The sequence below is a fragment of the Grammomys surdaster genome, unplaced genomic scaffold (genome assembly GCF_004785775.1).
Source record: "Grammomys surdaster isolate TR1022 unplaced genomic scaffold, NIH_TR_1.0 256, whole genome shotgun sequence".
Taxonomy (NCBI): domain Eukaryota; kingdom Metazoa; phylum Chordata; class Mammalia; order Rodentia; family Muridae; genus Grammomys; species Grammomys surdaster.
Genome location: NW_021604697.1, coordinates 572825 through 583151, shown reverse-complemented (window position 1 = coordinate 583151; position 10327 = coordinate 572825). Strand labels below are relative to the sequence as shown.

Sequence of the window (10327 nt, the reverse complement as noted above, 5' to 3'; positions counted from 1 at the left end):
AACCGTTCCTTTCTAACTCTGCCTCTGCTCTCCTTATAACACTCATGGATAACTAGGAGCAAAAGATTATCCCATGACCCAATTATGGTCATGACCATAATTACCAATCCAACCCCTGTCTCAAGCAAAGATTATGCTCCTGTAATAATCCAGGCCCTTTACCAGTCCATAGGTGGGTTTATGGCACTGAAACATCCCTAGAATCTCTCCTCCACTTGTCCTTCCCCCACCAGGAAGAATAACCCCATGAGACTCAAACTTCATCCTTACAGAATGGCAGAAAGTTCACAGTACAATTCCACATTCCAATGCCCAGCTTTCTTTATATTGACTGGCATCCCAGGGTTGGGAGATGGCCAGGCCTGGCTGACCCTAGTGTTTGGGCTCATGTATCTGCTAGCACTACTAGGCAATACAACACTTCTGACAGTGATCCGAATAGACTCTACATTGCACCAACCAATGTTTCTACTCCTGGCCACACTGGCAGCTACCGACCTGGGCTTAGCCACATCTATAGCCCCAGAGTTGCTGGCTGTGCTGTGGTTTGGGCCCCAATCTGTGCAATATACTGCCTGCCTAATCCAGATGTTCTTTGTCCATGCACTAACTGCTATGGAATCTGGTGTGCTTTTGGCCATGGCCTGTGATCGTGCTGTGGCAGTGGGGCATCCACTACACTACCCTATCTTGGTTACTAAAGCCCGTGTGGGCTATGCAGTCCTGGCACTGACACTGAAAGTCGTGGCTGTTATAGTGCCTTTCCCTCTGCTGGTGGTACGATTTAAGCATTTTCATGCCAAGATCATACATCATGCCTATTGTGCACACATGGCAGTTGTAGAGCTGGTGGTGGGTAACACATGGGTCAATAACATGTATGGGCTAGCACTTTCACTGGCTGTGTCTGGTGTAGATATTCTGGGCATTGCTGGATCTTATGGGCTCATTGCCCACGCTGTGCTTCGGCTACCTACCCAGGAGGCCCGAGTAAAGGCCTTTGGTACATGTAGTTCTCACATCTGTGTTATCCTAGCCTTCTATGTGCCTGGTCTCTTCTCCTTCCTCACACATCGCTTTGGTCGTCACACTGTCCCAAAGCCTGTGCATATCCTTCTCTCCATCATCTATTTGCTGCTGCCACCTGCCCTCAACCCCCTCATCTATGGGGTCCGCACCAAGCAGATCAGGGACCGATTCTTAGAAACGTTCAAATTCAGAAAAAAGCAGTTTTGATGGACCTTGAAGTAAACAGGGTAAGGAATTCCCTTGGAACAAAACCTGTAGTTGGGAATGTGGGTTATATTGTCATTGTCCTTTGTATGCATAGCACTGTGATGACTCAAAAGGTATTTGCCATGAAGCCCTTAGTGTGTATAGCATTGGCACCTGTAAACTCTGGCCTAGCCAGCCATATCTATTACTTGAAAGGAGGCAAAGGCAGAGGCTACACATTACCATGCACGGAAAATACAGAGATGAAGAACTAGTTAAGATTCTAAGATTTAGTCTATTAGAGAATTCCCCTCTCCTGCCTGACCCTATCAATTCAACCCAAGTCTCACTCTGCTTCTTAGATGTGTAGGTACTTGTCTGGAGTTACACCCCTGTCTGTACCTGGAGCCAGATGCTATTTTCAGCCTGTTCTAAAGATGTTATACAAACTTATACTCCACATTGTAAGAATCTGAAAAATGTACACTATAAGGCCAATTAAGCCAGTGTATAGGACTTAAGATACGCACAATCAAAGAATTTTTTTGGTCTTTCCAATAAAGACCCCCAAAGCAATAGCTACAACTTCTTTCTCTGAGGCTGGGACTTTGGGAATCAGAGGTCCAACTAAAATAATAAAATAAAGTAATAATAATGCTGATATTTAAAAGGGTCATTAGGATCACTTGTCAACCGGCCCTTTTGTGTACCCTCATCCAAGAATGTAAAACCTCCATCAGCACTCCTCTCTGCCTTGCTCATTGTCTCTAACAGCTTGTGATACCAGTACAATATGATGAAATGGGAGTATTTCATGCTGCTGCAGCTGCCCAAAAGAATATTACACTGGAAGCAGCACGGTGTACATGGAAGACTATTGCATGGAAGCTGCCAATGGGGGAATCCATTTTCAGTTAAGGCTGGTCAATAGAAGGAGTAATATATAACAGGCAGGGAATCACAGCTGTAAGGTCAGAGAAAACTGCAGTCATAGCCACAGTATTGGGGTTAGTTATGGAAACCTGAAGCAAGAGCAACCTAGCCCAGTAGTTCAGAGAGCTAGACCAAGCACCATGAGACACCACGCAGAGGAGATAGCTCCAATGACTTAAGGACATTGGTCATTTCTGGGGCTAAATGAGGTCTTAATGGACTCCTATTAACAAGGAAGAGGTACTTCAAAATGTCTGCATGATTTCAAAATCACACTGAATCTGACTGGGTGAAGAGAGCATCTAGTCCACGTGGTTCTCAACCTTCCTAAACTGCACCCCTTTAATACAGTACCTCATGTTGTGGTGACCCCCAACCATGAAATTATTTTCATTTCTATTTCATAACTGTAATTCTACTAATGTAAGTATCTTTGGAGGTAGAGGTTTGCCAAAGGTGTCACGATGACCCATAGGTTGAGAACCACTGGTCTAGTCAATGATGTATGAGTTCAGTCATTCTCAAAACTAATCTTTTTCATGCAGTTATAAGTTTAAAAGTCCTCCACAAAATGATTTTGTAAAAAACTGACAACATACTAGTCCTGGAGCTGGAAGAGAAGGCTCTGAGAAACATTGAGAGCCTGCTAGCATAACGACCTCCATTCAGATTCCCAGTACCCACATAAAAAGCCAGGTGTGAATCTATAACTCCGTACTGAGGAGGGGGAGGACTAAGAGGAGACAGATTCCTGGAGCTCCCCAGCCAATCAGTGAGCTCGGGTTCAGTAAGAAACTGTTTCAAGAACAGAGGAAGACACCCACCTTCAACTCTGGCTCCTCTGTGCATGTGTGTGATATCCACATACTTCTCTTACCCTTTTACTGTTCTAGTCTGAGAAAATAACTGAGATGTGAACAAACACGTATGGCAGTAGGATATTTATTACATTATTATAAAGAAATATAAAGGAATTTGTGTGTGATAATCCCATGTCAAACATACATACACACACACCATTTTCTTCTCTGATACATGGAAAGGGAAATCATGTGCAATCAATGTTCGTGAGCAATGAGTCTGTTACCATCCCGCCATGGGAAGATAAGGCACCTTCAACTCTTAGCTGTGCACAGTTCTCCCAGTTTGCTTCTTCCAAAGCTGTGTGCTGAGAATGTTTTTTTCTTCAAGCCGAAAATCTAACACATTTGTGTTTTGATGATCTTCCATACATACCTCTCATATGATATGTTCAGAAAGCTTTGCCAGCACACTCTCATTCTTGTTCTTCATAATAACCTGAGAATTAACTATATGCCCACTGTCCATCCACCTATACTTTCAAAATAAATAATCTCTGTAGAAACATCTTTTTCATAACTTTGGCCCCAACCATTATGATCCTATTTATAGCCTTTATTTCACTTAATGTAAATGTTCACATATCTAACTGAAAGGAACGTTGACAGGTTTGACTAGAGGACATTGCCCTGAATCTCAACGGGGACATTCCCAAACATATAAAATATTATTCCCTTTCTGTAAACTTAAAAATTCTCAGCTTTATTACCTATTTATCCCAAAAAGCTTAAAATAAAGCATCAAGAGTTTATAATGTTGTCCCTGCATCCTGAAGCAACAGACCATTATGGATCTTTATCACTCTTTATCTTTATTGTCAATGCTACCACAAGATTCATGCAAAGAACCCCATGTTCTCTGCATAAACAGTCCTATTTATTTATTTCCTATCTCCATCCACATCATTCTCTCATATCCTCAAGGCAATCAGTGCCTCTTTCCAAAGATAACCACAGAATGGTGCCACATGGGAAACAAATCCCAGAAAGATATGGCCCAAACAGTCCGACCCTTGGGCTCACCCACTCATTCATGACCTAGTTAACATCTGTTTTCCTTGAGCATCGTTCAGTCTCAGACTCTGAGCAAAAAGGAAAGACAGACTTACTCAATATTAAGGTAGAGAATCATAGAATTTAGGAAGCCTAGAAATGCATGGAAATTGAAAGGCAAGAAAAGAGCAGAAGATGAGGACTTCCAGCTGAATAATTCATTAGAACCCAATGTGACCTCTGAACCATGTCCATGAACAAAAACTCTAAGAGCTTCTGCTTCCTACTTGACCAATAGGCCATCCCTGCACTGACCTCATTCATGTCTTCTCACTCTGGACTCCCCTTGTCATCTGCACATGCTTCTCAGTCAGCTCTACTTCTACACTGCTGAGGTCCAGAGGGACATGATTCTGTCCCTTCTGCTTGTTTCTATCTGCCTTATTCCACCTCAGTGTTGCTCATCAGAATTTCTTTCTGGGAGAACAGAATTGCCAACTACACTACACTGTATTTCTTTTGGTTTCCTTGGCAACCAAAATGAAAGGATGGTATACATCTTTGAATGTAGCAATTAAGTCAGAAGTACACAAGTGGGAGGCCAGCTTCAGTAACACAGTGACATTCTGGCTCAGGAATGGAGAGAATGTTTCAGTGATTAAAAGCACTGACTGCTCTTCCAGAGGATAAAGGTTCGATTCCCAACACCCACATGGTGGCTCACAACTCTAATTCCAGTCCAAGGAATCCAATGATCTCTTCTGGCCTCCACTTGCACCAAGCACACACACACACACATGATGCACAGCCAAGCATGTAGGCAAAACACCCATAAACATTAAAAATTACAGCCCTGATATCAAAGATAGTATTGTGTGAGGGGCTTGCCAAATAGGCACAAAAAAGAAGGAAGTTGGTTTCAGCGGTCTTAAGAAACCTGAGGTTTTTCACTTGGACTGTTGTGGCTTCTCTTGCATCCTCTCACTTCCTTCTCACTAAGCCCATGTGTTCCTCCCATTACACTTTCAAGCGAGCAGTCCACCACCAAAAGGAGCTACTGTTCAATATTAACAGCTGGACCCCAGAGCTGTTGTTAACTACTTACTGTGTGCTGTTGACGAATTAAGTTTTTCTGAAACTTTTCTTCACTATAAAATGAAATAATAATACATACTGCAGAAAAGAAGCAGTGGTGCACACCTGTAATCCCCGCATTCAGAAGGCTGAGGCAGGAAGATTGCTGTGAGGTTCGGGCAGCTTGCAGCTTGCAACTACATAATGAGTTCAGAGCCATTCTGAATTACGCAATGAAGCCCTGACTCAAAAACAAACACAAAACAGAAACAAGAAACATCTAAAAGGATCATCTAAGATAATATACTTAGTATTGGACACACACCCTGGCACTGAACAAATATCTGACATTAATTCCTTTCCTGGAAACAGGACCAAGTCTACTGTCAACCATTTGCTCAAAGAACTGGCACCTGTCCACGCATTAGTACTGTCTGAGGAGATGTGCCTTTCCCTCTTTCCCTTGAGACCAGCTGCACTTCCTTTTGGACAGTTTTCTTGATAACACTTTTCCATCATTGCTATACCCTTCTGTGTGGCATGACACACACTACCTCAAGCTGGCTCTGAGTATAGCCAGCTTTGCAGGACAGCATTTCTTTCTAAGTCAAGCTGTAACAGGACACTCCCTAGACAGGAGACCTCCAGGAGACCTCAGAAACAGTAAAGACACAGTGTAGAGTGGGAAACGATTACTAAAAAGTTCTAAATTTTTTTTTTTTTTTGGAAGAGTCATTCTTCTCAAACAAAACATTAGGTGAGCTCTCTGGGCAAAGACACAGGGAGAAGAGTAATAATGAGAATGGGAGAAAAACCAGTACACACAAATTGGCCTTCGATAGGAATGGAACGTGAAGAAACTCTTCATGTTTACCTGGGTGATTCTGCCAGTTACTAAGGGAACATACTCCATCTAGCTCTTACTCTCCACATTGCTTGCTCAGCCTAACACCCTCCTACACACACCTGCTTTCTACTCATTAATAACTGGTTTCAACCTAGGGAAGTTAGAAGTTAGAATACCCAGGCATACTCTCAGATGAATTAAATCATAATTTGTAAGAACAGGAGACAGATATCAGTAATTTTCAAATCTCCCTGGTAATTTACAGGTTGAGAATCCCTGGGATTCTGTTATTGTTGATGTTGTTGTTTATATATTTTTCAGTGTATATCTTGATCTATACTTCCATGTCCTTCCAGACCCCAATGCAACCTCAAAGAGAAGTAATCCACAACTAACTAGATAGCAGTTACTCTAGTAAAGCAGTTAAAAAGAGGAGTGGTCCTACCCTGTTTCCTTAAAGACTTCAAACCAAGAACTACAGATGAGACTGGACAAAAAGAATGTGTTGTATTTTCCTCTCCCAAAGCAATATAATGACCACTCTAGACTGAGGCAGAAGACCACAAGATCATGAGGCAAGATTGTATAAACAAAAGACTGAATGAGTGAAAAGAGAAGAGATTAAAGAGGAGAGCATCTGTGTGCTGTTTAAGGACAGGACAGGGCAGGCAGGAACATAAAGGAAAAGGGCAAAAGGTAACAGAAATGGGAAAAGGAAATAAAAATGTGTAAATATTATGATCCACAGGCTGCAATGAGGCCAGTAGAGTTATGGTGCTCTCTGTATCCAAGGCTCTATCACCTAGCAGGGCCTCTATGACCTCATGCTGGAGTAGGTCACAGCCCAAGATAGGCGGGCCTTACCTCTCTGGGCAGCTTGGGGGTTCCTGCAGCAGCCACTACCTTGCCCAACCCCTCCCACTCCCCACCATGTTGGTCAGTACCCCCCACCTGCTAACACTGGATGAAGCAGATGCCACTTGGGCCCTAATCAAGGATAAGGTAGGTAAAGTAAGAGGGCTAAGAAGAAAGTGGCAAAGTATGACCAGGCTGGGTCTTAGGTGATTTCTATGTAGAAAGAGGTGGAAAATCTAAGACAAGAGTAGCAGTAGCAATCGACTTACAAAAGATACAAAAATACACAAAATGAATGAATGATGGGTGAATGAACAGCAATAAATTTAAGATGAAAACCAAAATCTATGAGAGGAAAAAGGGGGGGAAATGTGAATTTCCCATCTTAAATCATCACCTTACAGCAGCATCCAGCAGACTTGAAGCAACCTTAATGGCATTAACTCCCATTGCTTGGGAATGTGCTAACCACAAAGGCAAGGGAGGCAGAAACAAAAGAGAAAGGGTCTTCCCAAGATTAAGAGTAAACTGTTTTCAACAGTGTTGAAGTCTGTACCTATATTAGACCTGCTAAAATTACATTATCATAAATGAGGTATTCCACTATAGAAAAAGAACAATGAAAACTCTCCTTATATTATCTCAGTGAATAACTCAGGGCAGAAATACACAGGATAAACATGGCAAGTTCAACCAGAGCTGGGCATCCCTGAGTGCCTGATTTCTTTCTTTCAATACTACAGGCCAGCACTACAAAACTGCTTTATGTTACAAAATAAGAGCAGAGTAGCTTCAGGGGTCATTGGGTAAACTCAGTGTAAGAACACAGATATGTGGGATCTGGGAGATAAAAGGTAGATTACTTGGAACTACTGTATGGTTTTTGCAATCTAGCATAACTGAGAGCCAGAAGGCTCAGCCAATGAAGTCTATATGGGTCAAAACTATAGCAGCTAAGTTACTAACTACTGAAGAGGAACTTACCAGGTTCCCATGTACTCTCAAGAACTGGTCACCAAGCACAAATACCCCCCCAAAAAAAGTAAGTAAGTAAATAAATAAATAAATGACAAACCTAAGGAACTGGAAATCCTAAACAGATATTGGAACGATACAAAGATTAGACATCACATGCACATCCCTTGTAGCTAGAATAGAAAACACCGAAGAGGTAACTGACCCCTCCCCCAAAAGAATGAACATTATAAGCCTACATCTGTGTACCCATTTTTCACTAATATTAGTCACATAACCCATCACCTAGGCATGATCTTTGAAGATTCCTTTTTCCCCCACATCCATGAAGAGACCAAGTTCTACCAATTCTGTGTCCTCAACTCTTTCCCATTATTTAGTTTAGGAAGTAAAATTGTGCTGTGCTTGCAGTTATTGCAACAGTCTTAAGTTACTTCTCTTTCCTGCTTTATGTTTATTAAAAAATCAGCTCTCTTCTTCCTGGTCCCATCTTCCCACCATGGGCCTGTAAGTGGCTTCCCATTGGCCTCTGAATAAAACAGTCACTTATGAAAGGCATACACTCATGACTTTCCATATCCTACTTCCTGTGTGCCTTTCCTCTTCCTTCCTTAAATGCAAGTAATGTGAAATTACGTGTTTCTAAATGTTCCTAAAGGTTCAGGGATTTTCCCTGGCTGACCATTCTGCCAGGAATGACTACTGCCCAACCTGCTAATTCCTCCAAAGCTCAAGTACTGCCACCTACCACATTTCTTTGATCATCTTTCTATCACAGAGGCTGCTAAATCACTTGTCCTTGTCACATCCTGCTATTTTACTTAACTACTGTTCACATTTTTGTTTCCTCTATTAGCCCAAGCTACATTAGGATAAAGACAAAGTCTCATGCTTTTATGTATCCAAGTATTTACCAAAATTTGGCACAAAATAAATCATTAGATTCTTCTACAGGAGGGAACTGGGAAATAAGAAACAGATCTGTATATACTGTAGCAATGTACTCAAACAGTGAACAGTGGTGGGTAGGTCAATTTAGACAACACAGGTTAACCTCTGACTTTAACTCAGCCCCTGACTTATAAACTGGCCACCTGCAGGTCATCGAGGAGCGTTTTGGGTCCAATGTAGTGGCAGTACCTTTCCTGTCGGATGCAGCCTACTATGATCTACTGGGCGTGCTAGTGAAACAGTCCCGTCCAGCCCACACCCGCCTGGCTTTGCCAGGTCGGCAGGGCCGAAGGGCACTTAAATCAGTAGGGCTGCTACCAAATCTTCTAGAACAGGCAGGGTCTGAGGGTGTCTTTGCCCACTGCACTCGGGAATACTCACCAAATGGCCGAGCCGAGATAGCCTATGAAGAAATGCGAATGTTGGATGGGCAGCCCTGCAGGATTCGCCTACATATGGGAGGCCTGCGCAAGAAAGTTGCTTTCCTACTGCTCCCACCAGGGCAGGTGAGCCTACAGCAGAATCTTCCCTGGCTCCGAAGCACCCACAGCATCTATGTCATCTACCAGGTCTTCTCCTGCACCTGGCTGCAGCTCGGGCTTTTGCCTACAGCCCGTGAACCCCAGCTGCTCCGGTTACAGCGATCACTACCTATTGCTTTCTCCTGCCTCAAGTTTTCACTGCAGCCCAAGGGTGTGCTGGGACCACAGAAGTCTCTGACCAAAGACCCACTGCCCCAAGGAGCCAACTGGGTTAGACCTAGCCTTAGCAGCATATCAACTCTGGCCCCCACATCAGTACCTGCTGATACTCCTGAAGTTGCTGATGTACCTCCACCTGTCCCAGCCCCACCTACACCACCTCCCCAAGAAGGGCCAGAATGCAGACCCACCAGATTCTCCTATAAGGGTCGAAACCCCTTTCGGAGAGGCCCCTATATGCTTTCAGGTACTGCTAGGGGAAATGAAGATGAGGAATGGGAAAGACCATTGGAGGGAGAGGGTATAGAGAATATAACCAAGGAATGGGTTTAGCAGCCCATCGTTTGTATAGGACCTTCACAAAGGACTGAGGGAGTCAAGGGGAGGGTGAGGTGGAAGCATGGCCGTGGTAGGAGTGGGATGGAGGGGTTGTAGCACAGACAATCAGAGGGAGGGACTAGGGAGGAAGACCGGGGCATGAGTCAAGCTGTGACTATCCCCAACCCTAGCAGAGAACTGGCTCTTCAGCCCCCGCAACCCCCCACCAGGAGTCCAGGGTGGGGGCCCCGGGGACCCCGACCGGCACTCCATGTCCCTGCCCCTGCTGCAGGGTCTGTCCTCGGAGTTCGACAGCGACGAATGAAGCTGAGGCAAGAGATGCAGGGGGCAAGGCCCCTAAGATCTGACATAGGGATACTGGTCCCCAATAAACATCAGCTGCTGCACCCCCAAACCACCCTGGGCCTGTGTGCGTCTTCTTCCAGGGTCCAGAAAGATGAAGAGTCTCCATTTTCCCCTAAGCATCGAGTTCTCTCACCTTCTAACAGTAAAAGGGCTATCTTGAAACCCTATCATCAGTGTTTTGACCAAGAGAAAAATGTCCCTGATGATTCCCCCACCTATATACAACCTTCATAGGGCCA

General features: G+C 43.9%; 2 protein-coding genes across 3 annotated transcripts; both read left to right on the top strand.

The window, feature by feature from the left end:
* Nucleotides 1–246: 246 nt before the first annotated feature.
* LOC114627651 (olfactory receptor 52W1) lies at nt 247–1236 on the top strand. Its single transcript, XM_028775532.1, has one exon. The coding sequence runs from the start codon at nt 247–249 to the stop codon at nt 1234–1236; it is 990 nt and encodes a 329-aa protein (XP_028631365.1).
* Nucleotides 1237–6792: 5556 nt separating this feature from the next.
* CUNH11orf42 (chromosome unknown C11orf42 homolog) lies at nt 6793–10140 on the top strand. 2 transcript variants are annotated; one of them, XM_028775544.1, is made up of 3 exons: nt 6793–6924; nt 8824–9651; nt 9914–10137. In XM_028775544.1, exons 2-3 carry the CDS (start codon nt 9117–9119, stop codon nt 10045–10047), a joined length of 669 nt encoding a protein of 222 aa, XP_028631377.1. In that variant the 5' UTR covers nt 6793–6924; nt 8824–9116; the 3' UTR covers nt 10048–10137. The 2 variants fall into 2 exon arrangements, with proteins under 2 accessions (XP_028631377.1, XP_028631376.1); XM_028775543.1 differs by having other exon boundaries at nt 6799–6924; nt 8853–9651; nt 9917–10140.
* Nucleotides 10141–10327: the final 187 nt, after the last annotated feature.

Excerpts from the sequence above, each read along its gene's own strand:
- LOC114627651 (XM_028775532.1), top strand. The coding sequence starts at position 247 with ATGAGACTCAAACTTCATCCTTACAGAATGGCAGAAAGTTCACAGTAC.
- CUNH11orf42 (XM_028775543.1), top strand. The coding sequence starts at position 6,853 with ATGTTGGTCAGTACCCCCCACCTGCTAACACTGGATGAAGCAGATGCC. Across the intron at positions 6,925-8,852 it reads GGGCCCTAATCAAGGATAAG|GTCATCGAGGAGCGTTTTGG; the intron begins GTAGGTAAAGTA and ends GGCCACCTGCAG. Across the intron at positions 9,652-9,916 it reads AGGCCCCTATATGCTTTCAG|AGAACTGGCTCTTCAGCCCC; the intron begins GTACTGCTAGGG and ends CAACCCTAGCAG.